Raw genomic sequence first — 25,948 nt, 5'->3', positions numbered from 1 at the left:
CTGTGGCAAAGTTTTATGGACTTTTCTATGTCTTTAGAACCCTCTACTCTAGAGTTTGGAAAATGCAAGAAAACATTAATAGATTCGATTTGAAAGGGTTGGATTTTTCCGGTTTTTGGCGAGATTTTGGTTGATTTCCGGTACAAGGAGCATTTACTCCGGAACTATTAGACGTAACTTTATTAGGTTTATTATCTTTACAAAGATCTTTTGGTTATCTATTTTTTTTGAAAAAAGATCATTGTCCTCCGACTAATAGTTTTTGAGAAAATTGCTAAAAGAAGTAAAAATAAATGAAACTAATGTGTTGATAACTTGAAAACTACTATGAAGTTTTCAATTTGCTCAACTTTAATCGATTTCCCGGATCATTTTACATCAAAATAGTTTCATTTTTCATTATTGCCGTAATTGTGAAAATAAAAAATATCAATTTCTGAAAAGTGTTTTAAAATTAAAATTGGAATCCATCTTAACTGATGTACTATTTTGACCTAGTTTTGGAATACAACTTTTTGTTTTAGCTTTTTTAGTTAAAAAAATTTAGGAAAAATCTCATTAAATCTGGATCTAAGAACGTTTTATGTATCTTTGTGAGTCTTTAGGACTCCTAGGTAAGTACGAAAATCGTCAATTTTCTCCGGCAGCATTGACGCTGACAGAAGAACTTTGTGTATGTTTTTTAATTAATGTATCTCATTGATTTTGATCAAATTGTTGTATTTTAATTCGTGGGGTGTGTGAAATGAAATCCAGGTTTTATTTCTTATTTTTTTTGGTAACACAAATCAGAACAGGCAACAAAGTAATCAACATGAACGAGACTTGAATAAAACAACGCGTGGCGCTCCGTGGGGGTGATATGGGTATCGATGAGTCGTGTTGGATTGGGGTAAATAACGAATCAAATCCTCGAGGCGTTGAAAGGATCAACCACCGGAGCGCTACGAAGAAATCAGTGTTTTCCACCACTGCTAAACCCGTACTCTTTGCCCCCGGAATGTCCTCCCTTCTTTCCATAATCGGAGTGATGAGAGTGGTGGCTTTCGTGTCCTCCATGTCCCTTGAATCCTTTGTGATCATCCTCGTAGTGTCCCTTATCCGAATGTCCCTTCTTTCCGTAATGATCGTCATGGTATCCACTCTTGTGACTGCCTCCCTTCTTGTGGTGGCCAGATTTGCCTCCGTGGTGGCCGTGGAAATCGCCGTATTTCGAGTGGTGTCCACCTTTGTGGTAATCATCGTAGAATTTGTGTTCCTTGTGGTAATCGTCCTTGTGGGATTTGTGATGATAACCGGTCGTTTTTTGCCCCTTTTTGTGTCCCTTTTTCTCGCCGAATTTGCCTCCTTTGTGGCTTTTTCCCGCAGCGTGATGTTCGCTGTGATGGCCACCTTCTTCATGGTGTCCTTTGTGGTGGCCGCCTTTTTCGGCGTGGTGTCCAGCTTTGTATTCCTTGCCGTGTTTGCCATGACCCCCTTTGTCGTGGTGATGGGACGACTTGTACCCTTTGTCACCTTTGTGACCGTGGCTGGAGTGATGGTCGCCATGATGGGAGGATCCTCCACCTTCCTCATGGTGGCTGGAGTGGCTGTGGCCGTGATGACTGGCTGCGACTTCTAAATCTTGCACTTCATCTTCTTTGATGACGCGTGCAGAGACGTAGACACTGACCAGGCAAACGCCCAGACACAAAAGAAGTAATTTCATGTTAGACACTTGTTCAGATACTGAGGATTTGACGGGTCGCTGAGGTATTTATAGAGAGACTCTTTCCTCACTTAATTTCATGTTTTCCGCAAGATTTGCTAGGAGTGTTTTTGTAAATTAGTTTGATTTGGTGTAATACGGTTTTTGTCGGTTTTATTTAGATTTCATCTTTATGTAATGGGCTTTCTCCGGCGGTATTGCAGTTTGATGCTTGATTGAATTTTGTACAAGAATTGTGTAATAGAAAAGTAGGACACGCAAAAAAGCACAATGGACGATTTTTTGTTACAGATTTATTAGAGCAACTTTTCACAAAAAAGCACCAACGTTTAAGGAATTCGCACTCGATGTAATTAAATTAGAAAAATATTTCAGTAATTGCATTACTACGATGATTTGATTAAAACCCAACTGTTATGCTATTATAAAATTCTGCCCGTAACTCCAACACAGGAGCAACTTTCAGCAACTTTTTCGATAATAATTAAATTTCGTATAATCTCAAGTAAACGATATTAAAAAAAGTTAACTTTCAAACTCTTTCATGTAAGGTAATAAAAAGACATTAAATTGTACAGAACCCTTAAAAAATTGTCAGACAAAAGCGAAGACATTTAAATTAGTTAAAATCTTGTCAGTGGAAAATGTATCTACGTTTAATTACTGCTTTCGCTTTTTTTAAATAAACCGGACAACAGAAGCCAACTGATGAACACTTGATGAATGTTTGCTAACTAAAGTGATCCCAATTTGTTGTGTATTTTTGCACCGTAAAAAATCGTAGGAAATAAATTATTAAATAACAGAATATGAAAAAGCAAAAATAAATAAATTTTATAGGACAACTCTTGATGTTATTATTTTTATGCGTTTTTTTCTTGATTTCTGTTGGAAATATTTTGCGTGGAGTTTGTGAAGGTTGTGTTGAATTAGCCGAACAATGGCAGACCTCAAGCCGCAAGATATGTCGTTCTGTCTACACAATTGAGGGATTTCACTGCTTTCACTTGGGATGAACACCGTGAGTGTCTCCGAGTCCTTCCATTCACTTGAAACAATAATTGACAAGCTCTAAGCGTAATTCTACCCTCTTCCAAGCCTCGTATTCTGTTTATTTCTCCCGAGCTGGCAAAAAATTAAATCTGACTTTTCCCCTGATTGAATATAGAGAAAAAACGTGGAGTAAACTCGTCGGCAAATAAGTAGGTAATTCAAAGACTCGGCGAGATATCTGTTGATAATCTTCGCGTGAGGTAAAAGAGGCAAGCGGGACACGAAGCCGGGATAAAAATCGCAATAATATGTTGATGACGAGTGTAGGGTTGAGTCCCCTAATGAGACTCCGGACTATATGAAGAATAATTTCAGTGGAATAGCACGACGACAGTTGCTAAATGGCATCCATCGCGTCGAACTTTCCCTGCGATGCTTCAGAGCCGCGTTTTATATGGAAATGTTGTCATGACATGCTTCGTTAAAGTCGTAAAATAGCACCGCAGAGCCCGAACAGGGTCGGACTGCATTAAAAGGGTAAAAGAATAATGTGGTTTGCATGCTAAAAGAGATTAATTAACCTTTTTACCGTTAGCAAAACAGCAGACACTTGTGTTCTTTTTATGTTCAACTTAAAGCTCATCTATTTTAAATTAATGAGATACGCGCTGCTAATAACATTTTCGAAATTTTAAAAAACCGTAGCATGCATCCACCCAAGTTAATTTCGTGTAATTCTCCCGTCGATTGTTCTAAATATGCGGTAGTTTTGTTTTTAGTTGGCTTGAAATGAGCTTGAGCCGGAATGCAAAGTTAGGTGACAGTGTTTGCACGCTGTTTGGAATGTTGTAGTCCAATTATTAATTGGGTTTTGCATTTGAAAATGGACGCGTAAAGCCGTTACAGAACACAAATTAGAGCTTCCGAGAAAGCTCAGATATTAATCCGTTAATGTTGACTGTTGAATAGATGGATCCTGAAGTGTTTAATGCTGGGCTATTATTAATGCAAAGAGGATTATATTAAATATATAAGGACCACCTCTTAGGGCTGTCTTGTTAACGACGACAGTAATGACAGAGCTTAATTTTATTATTGGCTTTGTGATTTTGCATGTTGTAGGTACAACCGTTTTATGGCTTCATTCAAGTTGAGAAGATTTATTTGAGTGCTTGCTCGTCATCATATTCACGTTACAATGTGTCTCACAAAAGAATGAAATTGAATCTCATTTGGTGGATTGTTTACTCAAAAAAATCAAACAACGCAAAATGATAATTCGCCGGTCGCTGAAACGAATTGAAAATGGCAAAAAAGCTGTTACCACGGGCCCAGTTTCAAGAAACTAAACCAAAAATCAATATGCGTTTAAAATCGTAAACATTTACTTTGTCGCTGTTCTCTTTCAGTTTCGAATTTGCCTTGGAAGCGACCCGCAACGATCTCCAGAGATCGTCTTTCAATCTGCCGTTCTGAATACATAACTAGACCCAATAAGCTCGCCTTTGCTCAAGATAAATTCATTCAAGTATGTAGCACAAGCAAAAATCACGGAAATAACATCCGACAAAACAAATTATTTTCAGACTCCGCAAATAATCATTAAAATTGCGGTGCTGGCTCTATTATAACTTTCTGCATAGAAACGAGTAGTTTGTTAAAAAGTTTCAGATTGATTTAAAAATTATGCGTTTCAAGGCTTTTTCGTCGAGTGAATGTCAGTCCCACTAATTAATGGACCACACTATGCAAGGCAGCTTAATTGTTAAATACGACGACGGCGTCACTCAAATATCAACACAAACTTAATTTCAAACTTTTAACTTAGGTGTTAGCAACTTTGCTTTGCACAAAATATGACACTTTGTGTTGGCATTAAAAACAATTTAACTCTTCAAGACCCAAGACACTCGCTTTTTCCACGCTTGAAAGTAATTACATTCGAATGGATTTAAATTTAAACCGCACAGAACGGGAATCGATGCGAATTACCAATTATATTTTCCGCGCACAAAACCAAATTCATTACAGCAAAGTGTTAGTGAGATGGCTACTTGTAATAATTCTTATCTTGATTTAGCAAATGTACGAGGCTGGATCATTTAAATAAACTTATTTTGTATCAAGGGTCCAATAACAAGCCATTCTTTTATCAGAATTTCCCAAAGTTAATGGAACAGAGTTATGGCTGTTTTTTATTAAAATTTATAAACTAGTATTTTAATATTAAATGGACTTTTACATGCAAAGCCACGATATTTATGGTGGAATACTTCCAACACAATAAAACTTTTCCCCATAAAACTTTGAAAGTTTTACATTATTTCGAGTGTATCATCTGATCAATTCAGTGAGGAATTTATTGATGAGGTCCAATTAACTAGCAGAGAACAGTCAAATATTTATAGAACCCCCAAACTTGTTTTTACCGATTTATTATTGATTTGTGAATTTCCTGATTTGACTTTATCACCCACAAATGATACAGTAAGACAGGCACCTGTAACGCGTGAGTGGCATTTGTTACGTGACTCGAGAAATCAATAGAAAAATTCCTGTGCTTGGTTTTGTTATCTCCAAAAACTTGGATAAAATATGTTTAGTTTGATTTAGCGTTTAAACGTTGATTTATTGTAATTTCGTTAAAATCTTGACGCGTTTAAATCAATTTTGAAAAGGGTCAGAATTTATCGCACTGCAACTCTTCGATGTTTATGGACGTCTTTAAATGCGGCTGAAGGTCTCTCATTTTCTTTTTAAGTAGCACTTGAATTGTAGAATCCTCATCTAAATAAATTATCAATAAAATTGTAATTGCAGCGCACGTTTCAAAGCGATTTTATTGTCGCATCCGATGTCGTATCTATTTCGTTTTGACATAATTATCGAGTTGCGATATAAAAGTTTGCGAGCTTTCAGGAATGACTTAACCACTAAAGCCCAACTGCAAATGTAATCGTCCAGTTTGCGTATGTGAAAGCTTGAGATTAGCTCGAATCTTGTGAAGGGTCATAACAGTAGTGAAATTATTCTCCCCCGGTCCGGACCCTACTGAGCACGAGACACTAATCAATTCCATTTCATTTACAGTGTGTGAGAAATTAATCCATTAAAAAATCGAACATTTTAATTCGTTTTGCTTTTTAACCTTAATTAAACAAACTGTCGGTGTGAAATTAAGCTGTCGCCCGTTAATTGAGTGATTTTATAACCAGTGGAATATTAGTTGTGTCTTTTATACGTCGTTCCGCTGCATAATTACTTCAATTAATGTTATCATTGCCACAGAGAGGTGCAATGCTTTTGCATTTTGCACACGTTTGGGTGCATGTTGGCAGGAGTTCGTTCGGCTCAGTTCTGCATCAACGAAGCCGAACGTTGTTTGACTGATAGACCGTGAACCTTGTCACAACGACACCACATCCGATTTATTCCTGGTTTAACAGCAAATACGCCCATGGATTAATAGCACAGGCTCTATGAACATCTTCAATTAATTATCGGAAATGGCCTCTAAGTAATTGAATTGCATTAATTCCAGTTTTGGTCCACAAATAGTAAAGTTCCTGAAAAAAGTAACTTTGTTTGGGTCGGCCCTCAACAATTTTTTGTATTTTTATCGCTTACAAAGACATTTTAACTTGTAAACAGTTTTTACTCGTGAACGCAACCCTTTTGAACACACAAAGAGGTAAATTGTGTAGATTCCACAAGTATTCCTCTAACTAGAGGCCCTCGACGTCGTCTCATTCAAATAACAGTTGTTGAAGATAATGTAAGACAATCTTAATGCATTACAGTATCCTTAGTCACGAATAGTTTACTCATGTTTCGGCTAATTTGTGCCTGCTTCCAGTTTCGCCAAAAAGCTTTAATTTTTGTTTCGTTAGGTCATGGTTCGAGTTTGTCGCGTGTGGCAAGTTCAAACTTTATTAATTTAAGCTTGACAGTAACCCACATTAGAGTCATTAGTATCCCATAGGTGACATTGTGCTAATTATTCAAATAGTACTAACGGCATTATTGGGCCTAGGTGACGCATTATTGATCATAGAGCCTGACAGAGACATCATATTGGACTTAGGCCTAATTATGAGGTAATACCAGCGCTTCCTGTTTCAATTATTTGGAGCTTTACCCGTTTCTTCTGCTTATTTGATTGTTTTCGGGATTAATAATGAAGTTGAATACCGATCTCCAGTGAAAGTTAATGAATGGACTAACACCAATACGGCTGGGAATCAGTCGGGTGAAAGGCTTTGGTAATGATCTGTAATTTGTATTGAATGGAATCTAATCTGGTGCACAAAATTATTGCTCAACAGAGCTTTGCTTAAATCGATGAAAACTCCAGGCAAAAACTGTAAAACCGTTTGGTCATGTCTTGTTACAGCAATGAATATTTAATTGAATCGTGAAAACGTTCACATAAGCATTTTTCAGTAAATGTTCGTCTTGGGATTCGAATCAGACGCCAGATGTGGCTGTCTAAAACCGGAGTTAACCATAAATAAAATATCGAATGCGGTATTATACAAAAAGCTTAAGTAGGTTGCGAGAATTGCAAGTCATGGTGTTGAAACAATAAATAATTCAGTGTGAGACGTGTCGTAATTGATAATCAGATTTGAACAAATTTTCTTCGGCAATTTATTCTGCAGCAAATCTCTGCAAAGCTGGAAAGTCTTCCGATATAAATCTAGTCTTATAATACATGAGACGAGTTTCTCCCGGTCTTAAGACGACTCTGCATGGCTTGTCAAATCGAAGGAGATGTAACGATCGTTAGTCTCTTGACGAGTCCTGTCTGATAAACTTCTAAACATTTTATTTGCTAAAAAATACAAGATGGGTTATGGTCCGTTGAAAATTTACAAGTCGCGCCTCACTGCACACTTTCCTCTATTGAATCATTGAATATCGGAAACAAGTGCAAATATTTGTCTTATTGGTTCTTTCAGTACAACAAAAGTGACTCTCTTGGGAAATAACGTCGATGGTGTTATAATAAGAGAAACGCTCGAATATTCATTCATTATGGAGTAGTGCTGCTTCAAATCAGGTGATTATGAGTTCATTAGGGTGGAGGCTTGATTAGCATTATAATAATGGGTTTAGTTTGAACGTGGGTATTGAGGATATTATCTTGTTGAAATATGGTAGGTACAATATTCACGCCAAGATGCTACGCCACCCATTCTCCAAAGAAAACTTTTAACTTTTTTTGAGTGCTGAATTCGAATTTTTTAGCACTTGCCTCAACAAGAAATAGATTAAAACTGAGTGTTCCTATCGGTTTTACTTTTTTGTCTAAATATGTTTTATCAAGTGTTGTTAAGTGATATTCTTTCTGAGGAAAATCAGGGCATATAATTATCATTTTAATACAAGTAAAGTGTCAAACTGATACTGAAATAATGCAAAGATTTGAAGAGCAAATTAATTTTTGTTTTTTTTGTGATTTTGATGTTTAACATTTAATTTTTGCTCGAAAAACACTTTTATCACCCACATATTCTTTCATGTCAGCAAGTGCTAATGTACTTCGAACGGTCCGTTGAGGTAAAATTTTGGTGGTCCTGCTCAGGCCAGAAACTGAAAGGAATTGGACACAATTTACAAACACCAGTTAAAACAATTTAAAAATTACGCCTCATACACTACGCTTTACTCCTTTTCCACCGTTTTTCTTGCATTTAATTCAGTTACTTTTAATGGCAACAGTTAAATTTGAAATTGAAGTCAAAGATGAAATTAGCTTTGATTTGACATTAGTTCCAAAATTTGCCGCCAGAATAAAAAAAATCGGTGAACGAAATGGGTGATTAAATATAATAATCTTACTATTAGACACTCGCTTGATTCGCTCATTCTTGCTTTAAACAGTATTGATTATTAATCGTCTTCATTGTTAAATTAGTATTTTACAGACATAACTATAATTATATACAGGATGTTTCAGAAATGAGCTACAATACTAACTTTTGTTTTTTAAATAGAATACTCTATTTTTTGCATTCTTAGATGTTCAATGTGTTCAAAAATAGTTGTTAATCAAGTCACTTATCAAATTTGAACGTAATGTGCCGCTTAATTTAATTTGTGATTGCCGTAAAGTGATAGATCTGTCAAAATAATGCAAAACTACTTCGAATCTGAAAAAGTAAGAGTAAGTAAAAGTAAGTAACTTTGTCGAAAAATGCAAAAAGTAAGTAAAATGATAATTTAAAGATTTGACAGAGGTGACAATACTCAGACTACAATAGTCATTTGAACGAAGCGACACATTAAATTTGTATTTCATAGTCGACTTGATGAACAACCGTTCATGAACACATTGTAGCTTTTAAATCTATTGATTTTGACCTTAATTTTATTGGTCGATTTTGCTTAGTTTTTGAAATATTTTATTTGTTTTAATAAAAACTAAGATTCCTTGAAAAGTAGGATTTTCACTACTTCAAAGAAAACTGTTCAAACTTAAATCGGTACTAACTGGTTAACTCATTGAAATTAGGAACTTTGAAAAATTATGAAGTTTGTTAAAAGTTGAATAACTTGAAAAAGTCAAATGGAACACCCTATTTTTTGTTTCTGCTTCTTAAGGCTTATTAAACTGTTTATCTAAAAACATGAAGTTTTAAACGCTTAAAGTTAATAATTAAAAAGATATTTGACTTTAAAATTGAATTTCAGCAACAATAACCATAGCTACTCCACCGCGGATCATTTGTTGGAGTTTCTATGGGGATTTAAAAGTTCGTCGTAAATATTAAAATTTTAATTACTTCACTGTAAAACATAACGAATCAGCAAGAGACACTTAACTCTTATTTTTTTAGATAGACAATTTACAGGTCTTTCAAACGCAAAAATAAAAAATATTCCGTGCTCCATTTAAAATTTTTAAGTGATTCAACTTGCAAAAAACCTTTTAATTTTTTTATCTTACAGTGCAGTTTTCTAGGTATCATCGCTGAACATAAAAAACTGCTACATCCGAAATTTGCTCATTATGTACCAAACTTTTGAATTGTGATCGAAGACAAAAACTGTCAGAAATCTAACGATAGTCTGTGGAGCTCTTTGAACCTAAACAGCTGTTAGATCACCTGTGTTAACTGTGTTTAATCTTTCTAAGTGTAGAGACTAGAGAACATTAAAGAATTGAACTTTAGCTTAATGTTTTTGACAACATGTCATTAGTATGTCATAAGTTGTATAACCTTATTTTCAAAAAGCCAAATTTACCTGATATAAATTTGTGATATTTTGACTCATACACTTGTCATACTTGTACCAGTTTTTTTTGTCCACCGATGGTACATTATACCATTGTTTTTGGTGAGAGAAATCTTCTCTCACAAGAGAGATAAAGCTGTCAGTTCTACTCACAAGTGAGTAAATCTGGCGAAAATTTGGGAAAACAATGAGACTGTTTATTTCATTCTTCGATTTAGACTCAAGATCATTTCGAATAAAACGTGTATCTTTGAAAATAAAAAAATTAAGTGTGGCAGGAGGAAAAAAAATAACTTTTCTAACATTTAAAGATGAATAATTGACTTTATCTTCTTGCTGGGACAGCCTGTATATAAAAAACATTTTTTTAATTTGGTATGGAAATAGTAAGGAAGTTTTACGTGATGAAAAAAGTTTTAAAACGAATTTAGAATTTACAATTTCTAAACGAATTTTGGCGTGGCCTGGCTTAAAAATATTTTGAAATTGCGTTACTTGAAACGGAAGACGTTGTTAATTCCGCATAGTTCTTGGTGATAATTTTCCTCCCATCTCAAAATTTATTACGTAGATAATTTTATTTCGTGTTCACAAACGAAAGTTTGAGGGAAAATTATCGCTTTTGTTTCAGATCGGAGACAATTTAAATTAATTTTCTCCGTCCCTATAAATTAATGGTCCTTGTAAACAGGAGAAAGCATGATTATTTACATATCCTCGAGGGAAAGCATAATCACCGAGGTTAAACTCGTTATTTATTTATAAAATTCGCCGATTTCAGTAAACAAATATTAGTTCGCAGGGAAAATTAATTACTTTGCGACAGAATCCCTAATTCGTTTCGTAGACCGCCGCTTTGAAATGGTGTTTACTTCGCGGCGAAATTTTACAACTTAATCATAAGTTTACACGTGGGAAGTGTTTTCGTTCATCGCCTGTGCGTTGATGACTTTACCATGCGTCTAAAGTAAACAGAGGGATGAAATAAATACCTCCCGGGCGACTCGGCGTCTGCTGAGGGACGCCGCCCGGAATACCACAGAGACGCTTGACAGATCTATGTGCGGCTACGCGGTTATGTAGAAGCCCTGTTAGACGCATAAGGTGATCTGTCACCACTAAGTACTACAGAATGTGCTCGGTTACTATCATGAATTTGTCATTCCATTCGGTGGCGGAGTCCCAGCACCGCAAATACCCCGATAGCCACCTTTAGCTCCACGCTACCGTGGATTAGTGTCAAAATGATTAGTCTTTGACGCTGTCCGGGTTTTGAATTTCTAATTATAAAAGGAAGCCTAAAAGGCGCACCATCTGCCTACACCTGATCAGCAGCGAAGCCTCCTCTGGACGAAACTTGATCAAATTTAGTTACCTTATTAGCTCAAGTTTCGTGCCATAAATAATCACATATCGATGGTCACAAAACTGAAAAATAAATGATCCAGAATAATTCAAAACGAAATTAAATAATTTAGTGGTATCACATCAAAAACAATTAATTAGTTTTGTCATTTAAATTGATTACTGTTTTTCCGATTTGACGCTATCGCTATTCTGCAAATAAAAATAAAACCGTAACACAACCCTTTGTAAACAAGTGGTTCATATAAATTTAAACTGTGGACTGTATAGCGACTGTATTTTATTAAAACCAACCAGATGGTAATGATTTTGAGCGTTTTAGCACTTTTTTTATTCAAACTGAACGGATGTGTTTAGCAAAACGCAAATAAAACCAATATTAGTGCTCGGGACAGGTAATCTATATAAAGACCAATTCAAATTTTTTAAAATCTTTTTAAAAATATTTTTGAATCACCAAAGCCGCACGGTAATTAATTTGGATTATCCAGTAGTAAAATTAAGGGGTGGTTTCACGGAGAAAACAGAGATTTTTGAAAAAGTGTTAGAAAAACTAAAAAAAAATAATTTTTTATTCATTCTACACAAAAAAGATCGATATATTTAAAAAATGATCTTGGAATATTTCTCCATATCTCTAATAACTTTATCTAAATTTGCTTTATTTTAAATAAAATCTAAGCTTTTTCTGGTTGGTGGAGCCTGGTCGTGGCCGTCCAATAAATCCGCGCGTAATTTGATCAAAACTTGAAGATGGTAAATAGCAAAACAGGCCTTCTCTGAATTAATCATGACACAATATGCAGAATTTCTCTTACTCGGCTCACAATTAACAGAGCAAAGCAATGCATCTCTTGGATTTATTAGCCGCCGCGAGCAAAATTGAATAAAGAGAGTCAGGATAATTAGTGACTTCTGTGTGGGAGAAGGACCTTTTCGGAATGTATAATTAGAACATGGTCTATAAATTATGTAAAGGAACAGAGGAATTACAATCGGTACATGTACAGAACTCTGTCAGTCACGAGGAAAAGGAGCTTATACTTGAAGGAGACAAGTTGTTGCGAGAAATTATTCGCTCTTTGGGCGGCTTACAGTTTAATTCGACTGGCGCGACGTCACTTACATCCAGCATGGGTTTTAAATAAATTGGAAACGATTTCAACCCTCCGGCTAAACTAATTTTACTTCAATTACTCCGAGTGTTACTTGTATTATCGGGAACCGATCGTTCCTCACATTATCCACATTTTACTCGGCACAAAAATTAACACAAATACGCGCGAGTGTGTTCTTTTAATTTGCATCACAAGCACGAACTGGATTTTGTATAAATACAAAGTAAATTTTTCGGAGTACATCTTTTAAACGTCATAAAGTTTTAAAACCATGAATATGCTGATTTCTTTTCGGGAATGTGAAATGTAACTTTCTACTCCTTACTCGAAATATTTTCAGAGCTACTACATATTGGAAATATTATAATGTATCACCAGACCTGGGAAGCTTTGCTGTTCACTCTGCTGGGTTCCTTGATAACGATTCAAACTGGATTTGTAATTAGGTCTAGCATTTCTATTGCGACTGATGATACGATCAGTCTGGCATTGTTTGTTGTACAATTGAAAGAAATGAGGTTATTATTATGATGGTTATTGTGCTTCGAAGGTAATATTTTTCGCATTTTTTGTTTCGAGTTATAAGGGATAAGCCGCGTTAATACAACATAGATCTGGAGTGACGATAGTAGGCGGCATTACCAGCGGGTGATAAATGCCTCATAAATTTACTAAAGTACCTAATTTTGGTTAGATTTGGGAGCCGTCTTCAGATTAAGGATAATGTCAAGCAGGTCAGGCTAATATTTCGCAAGTAGTGGTAAAGTTTGTTAAAAAAAATCTTGGTCTCAATGTAACGAATTTTAATTGGAATTTTCCGCGGTTCTTGGGAAATTCATAAAAAGCAGGCACCCAAGAGTCATCTTTGAAGATTCCTTGGGGAAATTGAATTAAAATCGCCTTTGGCTTGATATTTTCTTTGAGAGGTGTATTCTTTGACCACGTCCTTTCACATGTTGTTTGTTTGGAAAGAGAGTTTCAGGATAATGAACGCGGAAGATTCATTACTTGTTGTCCTCAAGTCAAATTATGAAATGTTACGTATTTGCAATTCATTCATCGGGTCAATATTTAGCTACTGAAATTAGATATCTCCAGAACTTTGTTTCGATAAGGGCGGGTCTTTAATATTGTTATCGCAAGCTTGCGTTCGCCCTCTTTCATCGAGATAAAGAGCGCGAGATAACGCTAACAAATATTTTAACACGGCACTCGATTGTATCTAAAACACTTCCTAAATGTGGCATTTGTTGCCTTTTTCGGCCTAAAACAATATTAATGAAACGAGTCCGAACTGGAAAATTGGATACCAAACTCAATTACGATGACGCCATTCAAGTGCGAAACGTCATCGCAAATTGGCTTCCTTTTGTACAAGATTAAAAGAACAAAAAGCTTTGTTATAAAATATTGAACAGGTATATCTCTACTCCTAGCGCATACATAAATCTTCAAGAAACGTTAATTAAAGGTATGCAAATCAAGCTGCAGCAACTCAAGAAGCTTTTAACCCAAATCTTGTACGTGGCGCCACTCAAGTAGGGGAGAAAAACTTTACACATGACTTTTCTTTTTGCAATATAATGTCTCGTTTTGCAATTCCCCAGGCGGGAGTTAACCCCATATTTACGTGATTTTTTCGGTTCAATTTCCGGTGCATTTTAATTCGTATTGCACTAACAAAGAAAGATGTTGAAGTGAGGAATTTTTAATTAGAGTATACGGGGGAATTGTGCTCATGGCGCTATGTTATCTGCAACAATTTAATAACTTCCCAGATTGGATTGTGGATGGTGGAGAACGGCCGCCGCTGCACGGAGATTCCAGATAATACAGTTGGTACAATTGATATAATCGAGCCCCTGTGAGATAATTTTACTACATAATAACAAGCAAGGGCTGCTAATTGAGAGGGAGTATTAAATTATCAGCATCTTGTCGACTATAAACTTCCTCAAGTTGTGTGGATGTTTCTTGGAGATTTACTGACCGTATTTCGCCGCTTTAATAGCCAAGGAATTTCTTCCTGACCTAGCGTAACTGATTGACAGGTGGATAAATAAAATCCACAACTAAAACACTTCGAATAAGCTTCAAGGCGCTTGAAAAATTCAACGAAAAATGGATTACGTTTTGCTTAATGTCAGCTACTGCTTTATGTCTTCATTATTGATTCACTCATAACCCAAGGGATTCACGTCAGAAGGGATGAGACAAGGTGTTGCGAGCATCTGTTTACAAGATTTTACGCTCCTTTTCCTCGAAAATCAATCGGTGACGCAAGAGTCAAAATTAATTAAATAGAATTGAATATCGAGGGCTAAGAATATGTTGTAATATTTTGGGATAATGAAGAAGTCGCTTGTAATAGGAAGCTTTCAAAGCTGTAAATTCGGAGTTTTCGGTTGATTTATGCGCTTAGAGGAGTGCTGTAATGACATCTTTCAATAGTCGCTGTGCATAATCGTAAATCCGTAAAATGTAGATGGTTTATTTACATGCATAGCCAAGTTAAGGGAAATAGCACCAATATTTTCACAGCTGAACTGTATTTATGCGTGTGCATAAATAACGGACTACTTTAATATTAAAGCAGGATTTGATTTATGTCGAGTAGAAGTTTGTAAAATTTGCGCTGCAGTTTATTTGTGTGAATGCTTTTCCCTCTGACAAAAAATAGCATGACGGAGAAACTAAATTACATTTATTATTGCCGTTATCAGATCAAGTTTTGTGTATCCACAAAGAAATACGGTCAAAGTTGTGGGGTTCTTAGGAAAATTGTTCCGAAATTTACATTTAATTTGATTTTCCGTTATAATGCGGCATAAAATTTTATGGAATAATATAAAAAAGTATTGAATATTGATGCCTGTGTGGTCTCCTATCTCAATTACCGGCAGTGAAGCCAATGCTATTACAGGGACATAAAGCTCTGGAGAGGGAATAATGCAAATTCTGATGCGGTAGGCTTTGCTACTTTGTTACATAAACGATGTTGCTTTTCAAGCTTATTCAGCGGTTCTTTTAGAAGGTGCAGCGGGGATAATGAGGTTTATTCTTTCTAAGAAAAGCAAGGGGGCTCATGTTGCGCTCCCACTTTATTTAGTCTCGCTGCTTAAACGCCAGTCCTGCTCTGCTACCGGAATGTTTATGCATGCAGAAAACTTGGCAGAATTAAAGCTTGAACGATTACTCTTTACGAAGCCATTAACTCGACACGTTCGATAAACGCAAACCGAAATCATTATCTCATTCTCGATTTGAATTAAAAGAACTACTTTTCGTCTTGTTGTCTAAAGTAGGGGAGTTTGCATTTGAATTTTTTGTTTCGGTTGCATCCTATTGGAAAAGTTGAGCGAGCGTATCAATGTGTAAATTGGAAAACGAATACGATGAAAGAAAAATGTAACTTCAAAAAAGTTGCAAGAAAAATAAGTGTTTTAAAAATAAGTTCTATCCGCGCTGCCTTTGAGGCAACCACTTGATGGGTATCAGGTATGCATGTTAGCGGTAATAAGTTCTCTTCAAAGTATCCACCGAATAGAACCGGCAACTCTCTCGTACAAAGGTAACGATTTTTAATGGCTCGTCTTCTATAGTGCAAGTATTCCCATAACGCCCCTAATTATTTATTGCGCAAATCTTTCTGTTTGCAAACTAGCTAATTTACGTGTTCTTAGACGCAAGTTTCAAGAGTCGCTCCATCACCCGGTTTCTAATAGTTTGCAGACCCTCACACCACAATTCAATGCTTAGATAAATACGCATCCGACCGTTACAGCCTCTCTATACAAACTGTTATACTCAGTTAACATGCGGATGTTGATTTCGAATTTCAAACAATAATTATGTTATGCACAAACACATTTAGTTTTAGGCAGGAAGCAGACCCACAACTTGATTTTAATTAACGTGGCGCAAGATATTTGGAAAGGACCAAGTGCGCCGTCTACAGTCTAATTTGCCCTAATAATATTTGACACGAAATTCACAGCTTTGATATCACGGAAAAATATTTAAGAGACTCTTTCATTATTAATAAGTTTCCTCGGGTTGTGCTTATCTACTCTCTTATTTCTAGTTGTTATAACGACTTTTCCGAGCAATAAATAAGTCAGCGATAATCTTTTTGAGTTTTTTTTATAAAGTCGAGTCCTCAAAGGTGCAGCTTAGTCGAGCTTCTTTTAGAACCCTAGATGTTATATCTCAATCCCGGACTAGCAAGTGCTGTCAAGTGAATTTATTTATTGATCATTTCAGCGTAAAAACGGGGATTTCCGTTTTTGTGGTCAGAATCAAGTGGTGAGCAATTTTTATGTTTGTGTTAAGTTAAAATTGAGTCTCGCGCTTATTTCTAAAAATAATAACAATAAAACTGGAACGAATATTAAACTGGGTATAACAGAGCAAACTTTGCAAGCATAACAAAGTCGGTTTGCTTGCGTTTCCTCAATATATTGTTGATTTTATAGCGTATTGTTAAGCAGCGAGCTTACCCACAGATAGCGAAATATCTTTCATATGTTGTATCGAGTCGGGAGCGAACATTTCAATTATTTTATTATTAAACATGTACTCTGGTAATTAGAGTAACGTTTCGAATGTTTCTTTGCTCAGAAAGCGAGTTTATAAATTATTAGAGATTCCTTTTACGTCTTGAAATATTCACCACGTTTAAACTATAATCTTATTAGTCTTGGATATTTTAATCTAGCGGAATCCGGCGCCTCACTTGAATTGCCCTTTTGAATATTGCATCACATTTTGTTGTAATTTTTCCGGAGCAAGCCGAGCTTGTGAAATTGCAGCCCATAGACGACAATTTCTGTCTTTGCGTCATTTTAAATTATTTACAAGCGTTGCAGACGAAGCGAAACGAAGTGAAAGCCACGGAAGCTTCTGCACTACTTCATTTCCCCCCGTAATCAAAACCACTTTTGATAAGCGAACCAAGTGATCTAAAATTGACTCGTTCGTTCACCTTCACAAAAACATAATAATAAGTTTCTTCTTGGATCCAATAAATTTGGCAGTTATCCTTTTAATTGATTTTCTTGTCGTAATTTAAATAATTTCTCGTCATCGCAGCTTAACTTTTCCGAGCTTTTGACTGGTATTAAAATCGAAATTAAAACCCCTGTCGCTATCGTAGACAATGTAACAATAATTATTCACAGCGATTCACGTGATCACATATTACGCCCCTGGAGGCCTCCACCAGCATGTAATGAATTCCTTCTTGGCGTTGACAAATCACTGCAGAGGGACAAAATACTGTCGGTCTTTGGCTCAGCAATACAATAACGGGGTGTCATCATATGTTCCCTTCGTACCTTGATAGATTGATAGGCGAGGTGTTTTTGTCCCTGGATCGATATCGAAGGACTTGGCACTTATCAGAGCCACTTAATGAAGCTTAAGATGATGCCATCCCTGCTATCAAACTCCTGTTCGGGGCATTAATAGCTAGTAAAACTGTGCATATTATCCACTTCAGAAGTGGCGCACAACGAGTTGGGGTGGTCAGCAAGGGACGGCCATTATATGCTCGATTAAACCACATAAAGTAGAGTGCTTGGAATATGAACACCCAACATACCGATAGTCAGCACTTTACTGCTTGGCCCTTGTTGTCGCAGCCATGAATAGCGACGAACAAAGCCGCAAAAAATTCACTTGTATCTATACATTAAGAGCCACAATTTATTAAATCCGTTCGGGCTTATGGACCGGAAAAATAGAAATTCGTTTAGCTTGGATGGCTTCATTCGTAGAAAACGTAATAATATGAAATTAGTTGTTTCAATTTACTTTGAGAGATCTCGGCACAAAACGCAAAACTTTAGAAAAACTCCATTGCTATAATACACATCGTTACCAAAATGCAAACACTGTTCCCAAACAATGTATTCCAAAGTAGCCACAATTTGCAATTAACTTTTGTCTAAAGTAAATTAGCTTTTATGCAAAATATCTCGTTAAATATTTGTGTTTTGATAATGGCGAATGAGAATGAGATGTTAACAATGAGATCTTTGCCGAGTTTTAGCATAGATTACCACAACCTAATATTTGCCAACACTTGCCCAAGCCACAGATTTCCATCAAGGTTCTATTAAAAACATTTTCCAAACAACGAAAAACATTCATTCTTACAATCCGCCCCAAGAAAAATATGTTTACGTATTCCGTGTTGGCTGGCGACCAATTGCTGAAAACACAGTCGACAAATCTTCTACAAGGTTACACGTCAAATCAACATCCTGGATCGTGAAGTAAAAAATAAACATAACATGTTCAGTTTTGTAATCTGTAAGTGTTTTTGTCCGTGCAGTTTTACCGCCCACTGTAAAATAAATACTCCTAGTTGCCTAAAAACAAATTGTAGACGTAGACAAAGTGAAAATTCTGAAATTAAAATAAGAAAAAAAATTAATTTCGTCTAATCAAATAAGCGAAGAATCTTAGTTGACTTTTTTAAAAGCTTTTATTTAACTTGCTTTGTTGTTTGTCTGTCTGTTTCATATTTTTGGAACCAAATTTGAAAGGGTTCCCGTTGTCTCAATGAATTAAAATTTTGCATAATTACTTAATCTGCGTGACAATGCAATCCTATGTGGTTAAATCACCCCTAAAGGGGTTAAATGGGGTTTTGAAGTTTTAGGTTATGTTTACAAATCTGTTTTCAATGTGTACATACCGTAACTTATACCAACATTAACGGTATGTTGGTCATTGGGAAATATATTTAATACCTCATCATTTTCACTACGTTTCGTTACAAATAAATGTCGCTATTTTTTTTAAATTTATTTATTTTTGATAATAGAGTGTAGATACAGAACAGAGGTTAGGACGTGGTTACAATGTTAACAGCTGTTTTCTATCATTCTATCACATACCACTAAATAATTGCACAAATCAGCAAAATAGTGGTGTTACAATAATACGGCGAAACTAAATCTCAGAGAAAAATACGTTTGGAATAAGTAAAGACAAGACTAAAAAGCAATAGATCAAAAAAATATATATTTTTAAGAAATATCTTTTGTTTAGAAGATGCACTAAAAAGTAAAAAATAATGTTTTTTATCAGAGGAGAATATTTTTGATAACAAATTGGGAATTTAAAGTTTATATATATAAAGCTTTGGGAACGTTCATAAGTCATAACAATACGGCATTACAGAATTAGTTTCTTAAATTGAGCACTGTTCTCGAGGCTTTTATAAATTTTAAAATATTCTCCTCTGATTTTTTACTTTTTAGTGCATCTTTTAAAAAAAGCTTATTTCTAAAAAAGTATAAAAAATTTTTTTTTTGCTTTTTCATTATAATTTTTTTAGCAAACAGTAATGTCTATTTTAATTCACATATAAATTACTTTTTAGAGTCGCTGTTTTACGGCTAGGTTAGAATACGTGATATAACTCCAAAAATGGGCAACTTGCTTTTGACCTTGAGAAAGTATACCTATTGTGAAGAAAAACAGTTAACAGTTGTTTTGAGTTATAGTGCTAAAATATATGGTTATTACAATATAGAAAACTGTTTTTTTTAACTGCTTTCTAGTATTTCTAGTATTTCTAGCATTTAGTCTAATTGTAAGCTTAAACGGTGTAAATTTTTTTTAACAATTTGTCAAATTTGACAAATTCTCTCAGGGGTTTCTGTGCAGTTCAAGACAAAATGTTGAACTGAAAGGTCGATTTTTGATTTTGTTAAAAATTTCATTGCAGGAAATTTTGAAACGGGTCTACTGACCTAAAATAACCATACTTTTAATTTCCGTTAAAACATAAAATAGGTAAAACAAGTTGCAATGCCTTTTTAACTGAAACCTATACATATAAAAATAACAACCTAGACCTTGACACAAACCCAATCGACAAAATTATTTTTTCTTACCAAGTAGGGGAGTGCTACTTAAAATTCTAAATAAGGGTAGATAGTACCGGAGGGCTGAAACTAAAATGCCTAAAATTGACGTTGAATTTAAATTTCCCTCTTGCGGTCCTAATTTATCGACTGATCAAAAGTTACTAATAACTGTCTACATCTTTTCCATTTGCACTACAGAAAGTATCATTTGTAAATCAGAAGGCATCATAATTTGAAATAGTAAGTAAAAAATGTATCTTATTTTGACACATTTGATACATTCTGAACTATGAATACAAGCGAAAAAGGTGTAGTTTTGTAATGAAAGCAGTGCATATTTATTTTTTAAATACCCTGTACATGTACAATTAGTCTTGGTCCTAAAAATAACATTCCCTAAAGCTATTGTTTAATCACACAATTCTCTTTTAACCCCGCGTGTAACACCACCAGTGGGGTAAATTGAAATTGATAAAACCGCCCTCGTTCTTTTTCCAAGCAATTTGATTAAAAGTTGGATACAATTAGAAATAATATCTTAGAAGTTGTTATTTTTTATCTCAACTCTAAGGAGAGCAAACAAGAACACGCTTTAAACTTTTGCGGTAAATCGCTTGAAATTTATCGTACGAGAATTTCCTAGCTTTGTTAGTGTTTAGAAATTTTTCGGTTTGTAATAGTCCCGGCGCATCCACCAAACCTAACGTAACGTTTTTCCTGCAAAGAAATTGATTCGTGGCGTAGACGTCCTGCAGGAAAATGACTTCATAACACGAGAGCCGCCTATAAACATCTGCTGACCACTTAATTTAATCTGAAATCAGAAACAACGCCCTTGCCTGTAATAATAACAGTTTATTACGCGATTGATCGAGTTGTATTGATTTTACGGGCGATTTTTCTCCATGTTTTACGAGTTGATGATGGCAAGGTCAGACCGACCAGGTGTTCAACCAGCTGCAGACGGAAGGCATTTGTGGCACGCCTGACCATTCCAACCCTGGTGTCACCCTTGTAAAATGCGGGGGTGCGTGAGCGTGACTCATCCCTCATCCAACTCTCTTCCTTTATATCACGTGTGCGAACAAGGGAGAAAAAGTCGCCTGGTAGCGACATTGCCGACACGTGTTAGCTTATCAGATCGCTTTATTCCAGACATTAGCGGCTGCGGTTATTAGCAGTTTCGACTAGCTTTTTATTGCGATTTCGAAGGGTTGGACTGGCCGCAAACTCGGCCAGATGCTAACAAAATTGGGACTTAACCCTTGCGATTGATGTAATTTAAATAAATAAAATTAATGAAGTCAACCCTAAAATAATTCTATAATCAAAAGCTCATCAAACTGGAACTAATTTGACCCATGGTCCAATGTAATTAAACGCCTTTTTTTGTACACCTAATTAGCATCGCAATATTGGTCCACATTACGACATGTGACATTAGTTTATACAGAGTGTCTCAGACAGTTGGACATTATTGTCCTTTAAATGTTAGAAAATTAATATTTTTTTAACCAAAATTATAAAATAGTTATTTCTGCTGACTCATCTAAAATTATTTTAAAGTATTCAAGGTGTTACCAAAATTAGCTAGAAACGAAACTTACGTTTTTTTTAAATAGAATACCCTATATTTCTTACATTTTTGGATGTAGATGTAGCTGTCGACTTTGAAATCATTTAATTTTTTTTACGAAAATACGCTTTTAAAAAATATTACATAGAAATTAAGAATTTTAAAAAGGTAGGATATTTAAAGAAAAACGTTCAAACATAATATCAAATGGGTACAGTAACACCTCTCAACAATGGACACCGATAAGGAATCTTTAATTGTCCGTTGTGGAGAGGTGTCCATTAATGAGAGATGGACAATTTTAATATAAAAAATTGTTTTTATTTAATGAACACATGGGTGTAACTATGACATGTAAGTGTGACAAAGTGACCACAGAATGTATTCTGTATTTGCTAATTACTCAACATAGCACCACAAAATTCGAAATAAAGAGCTAGGAAGGCATCATTCAATAAACTGCCTACCAAAGATATTCAAATTTAAAACATCAGCAAAAATATTTTTTACAAAAAAGCTTCAAATTATTCAGACAACTAACGCAAGTTTTCTCTTTTTCACTATCGTCTTCATCAATTTTTTCATCTAATTTTTCTAAAAAATTTTACATACATTCATCGATATTTAATTCTGGATTTTTGGATATACACTTTTTCATTCATTTCTACATAATCCATCAAACTGTTTGTTCTTTGCACCACTTTTTTTTCGGGGCGTCCGTTGTAGGAGGTAAATTTATATGATATTATGGTAATTGGGGATTTTTTTGTCCGGGTTCGTTAAAGAGAGGGTCCGTTGTAAAGAGGTTATTTTACATTATTTTCCAATGCATTTGTTCCGCTCCTACAAAAATGTCTGTTGTGAAGAAGTGTCCGTTATCGGGAGGTGTCCATTAAGGGATTAACTCTCTGCAATCAAGAAGATAAAAAAATGAAGAAGTTTGTTGCAAGTTGAATGACTTAATGACACTTAATAAGACACCCTATTTTTTATTTTCCTGACTAAAAGTCTTTTATTTTGTCTCTATAAAAACATTAACAGCTGTTTCTTCTAATTACTCAAAGATATTTAACTTAAAACATTAAAAAATTATTAATTATTCTTTTAGTTGTCGAAAAATTAAATTTTTAGCTAATGAAATTTTAATGTTACCCTTAGACTATTATTCGTTATCTATTATAGTGAAATAACTAAAATGTTAATATTTATGCTGAATCTTTAAATCCCCATATAAACTCCAACAAATGATCCTGGTGAAGTTATTATAGTTTGGTATGGTTTACTACAAAAACAATAATGCTCATAAACAATGTGCATTATTGCGGAATTTACCTTTTAATTTAAATATCTTTTTATTTATTAACTCTAGCTAGGCACTTTGTTTTTAGAGAGACAATTTAATAGTCTTTGAGAAGCAAAAACAAAAAAATAGGGTGCTTTATTTAAGCTTTTCAAGTTATTCAACTTTTAACAAACTCCTTAATTTTTTTAACTGCAATGCGCAGATGTACGTTTGAACTTTCTTCTGAAAGTCCTAGTTTTCTAGGATTTTTAGTTTTTGTGTAATAAATTTAAAAAAGCGTGTTTTCGTAAAAAAATTCTAATTATTTGACAAACTATGCACAAAATGCAATAAAATTTCCATTTAAAAAATCAAGTCTGTATTATAGCTCATTTCAGAAATACCCTGCATACGTGTATTTGAAAATAATTTAAGGTGATGCAGGGATTAGTATAGTACGTTAATTATATTATAAGTGATAGAAATGCGAGTGAGGATTTTGACCCACGAGTGAGCTTGCGCACGAGCTTTATAGTAGCATTTTATGTTACAGGTGCATTGTAAAAAAAATCCAAGAAATTCAAATAAATATCCGCCTGTAACATTACCATGGTTCTATGTACTAGTTTTCGTAGTGACCTGTGGTGGTTATAATTATGAAATAATCAGTCCTATTGTTTTCTCCAATTTTTTTCATCACGTAAAACTTCCTTACTATTTCCATACCAAATTAAAAAAAAACGTTTTTTATATACAGGCTGTCGCAGCAAGAAGATAAAGTCAATTATTCATCTTTAAATGTTAAAAAAGTAATTTTTTTCCTTCTGCCACACTTAAAAGTTATTTTGAAAGATAGACGTTTTATTCGAAATAATCTTGAGTCTAAATCGAAGAATGATATAAACAGTCTCATTGTTTTCTCCAATTTTCCCCAGATTTACTCACTTGTGAGTAGAACTGACAGCTTTATCTTTCTTGTGAGTAAAATTTGATTTCTCTCACCGAAAACAATGGTATAATGTATCTAAAAAACTACACTTGTAAGATACAATATTTTTTGAAATCATCACAAAAAACGGATTGGTTCATTATTTAAAGGTGAATAATGGACTTTACAAGTCGCTAGGACCTTCAGTATAATTGTAAAATGTATGCAAAAGTTCAGTGATATTTCTGTTGTGACGCGTGCTTTGTGCCACCCTGTATGTGTAACTCGTCGATAAATCTATCCTGGGCGTAATATTTCTTTCATAGCGTGATGGAAATAAAAGTCCATAAGTTACGAAACCAATTATCTGTGAAATATCGAAACGGTCGGTAAATTGGTGTCCAGCTGGCGAGTTGTGCTGGTCATTGAACATACTGTTTCATTTCGTTGCGATGAAAACGGGACCATTTAAACTAAGAACAACCCCCTGGAGACGATCCTGATGTGCAATTTTAAAATTACATTACTCGACTAATGTCCGAGTCGAAATCAATACACCCAAATAATTTATCGTCGACAAAATACATATTTGCTTTTTCTTTCTAAAAGAAGCGAACAATGTCGCATTAAGAAACGCTGTCAGCAAAGAACGCCGTGATAGATTGTTGACGCAAGATACAATAGTTGATGAACCATATTCATTTTGTCTCTAAGACCGCCCCTGGTGATTACACCCCTCGTTCTTTCCGCTGCTGCCGTCACAAGGCTTCTTGCTCAAACTAGAAGGGATTCGAGCTTAATTTTTTTCTCTGTATCACTTTGTATCGATCTTGTCTTGTATCAATTTACATTGCGACGTCGTCATTTTCACCAAAAGCACTCACATGTCAACAAGCGGAAATTTATCTAGTTCGGCGAGAGATAAGGCTAATTTATAAGGGGCGGCTTCAAGACGACCATGTATCAGTGCAATTAACTTGCGTTTTTAATCTCAGGGGGAGATAGGGAAATGCGTTTGTTTTACACCACTCTCCGGACCTATCGTTGCCAATTTATGTTATCAAGACAAAATTTCCAAACTAAAAGCAAGAAACACGCAATGTTGACATTTTTTAAGCATAAATTCAAAGAGAGGCGAATTGAATTAATATTAATTTGGGTCGATTCAATATTTCCTAGAAAGTTCTTGGCAATTAAAAATACATTTTCCGAGTTTCTTGTGTACTTGAAACGACTTAAACTAATTGTTTGAATGTTTTTTTCGATCTAAAGAGCTGCTTGATTGTGATCGATAATTATAATGCATTGGGTGTGTAGGAGAAGTAATTGTTCGGTTTTCTAGTGTATTGTGTGTGCGTTCTTTGTGTCGGTACAAACTTTATAATAACCTTATATCCGTTTTGATAATGAAAAACAATTTCAAACAAACATCAGCTTGAATACGCTCTTATCCCTAATGACATTTTCGACTCAATTAATTATTTTTGTGTTGGTTCATGGCTGTGAAAAGAATGGGTTTTCCTTTGACTTTGATGTTGTTGGTATAATTATTTATAAAGATACTAGTTTGAGGGAATTGCGTATTTATGGGAACCCAGCTGAGAGACGGAATTGGTATTAATCAGATGTAATTTATGTCTCCCGGTAATCCTAAAAGCCTATTACTGAACGAAACTAATGTATTCTTGTCCAGATGTACCACGTTAATGTCATCATCATCCTGTGTATACACCATGTGTAAATGTTGCCATCAGAATTTCATTTACTTGTTCTGATAACCATCTTCTAATTACATTTTCGCAGACGGAATTTAATGGCATTCGGGGCCGTAATTAATTAGTTTTTACTCTCGT

General features: G+C 34.9%; 2 protein-coding genes across 2 annotated transcripts in view; one reads left to right on the top strand and one right to left on the bottom strand.

Moving 5' to 3' along the window:
* The window catches only part of beat-IIIc (beaten path IIIc), a 98,479-nt gene that overhangs the window by 14,352 nt on the left and 58,179 nt on the right, over window positions 1–25,948 (top strand). The window lies entirely within an intron of this gene.
* On the bottom strand, window positions 740–1,732 carry LOC107397780 (histidine-rich glycoprotein). Its single transcript, XM_015979221.2, has one exon. The coding sequence runs from the start codon at window positions 1,706–1,708 to the stop codon at window positions 956–958; it is 753 nt and encodes a 250-aa protein (XP_015834707.2). The 5' UTR covers window positions 1,709–1,732; the 3' UTR covers window positions 740–955.

This window comes from Tribolium castaneum, chromosome 9, assembly GCF_031307605.1.
Source record: "Tribolium castaneum strain GA2 chromosome 9, icTriCast1.1, whole genome shotgun sequence".
Lineage (NCBI taxonomy): Eukaryota > Metazoa > Arthropoda > Insecta > Coleoptera > Tenebrionidae > Tribolium > Tribolium castaneum.
The sequence above is the reverse complement of the archived record's forward strand: the minus strand, read 5'-3'. Positions and strand labels throughout refer to the sequence as shown.

Bases quoted from the DNA above. Each gene is read 5' to 3' on its own strand.
- LOC107397780 (XM_015979221.2), bottom strand. From the start codon at position 1,708: ATGAAATTACTTCTTTTGTGTCTGGGCGTTTGCCTGGTCAGTGTCTAC.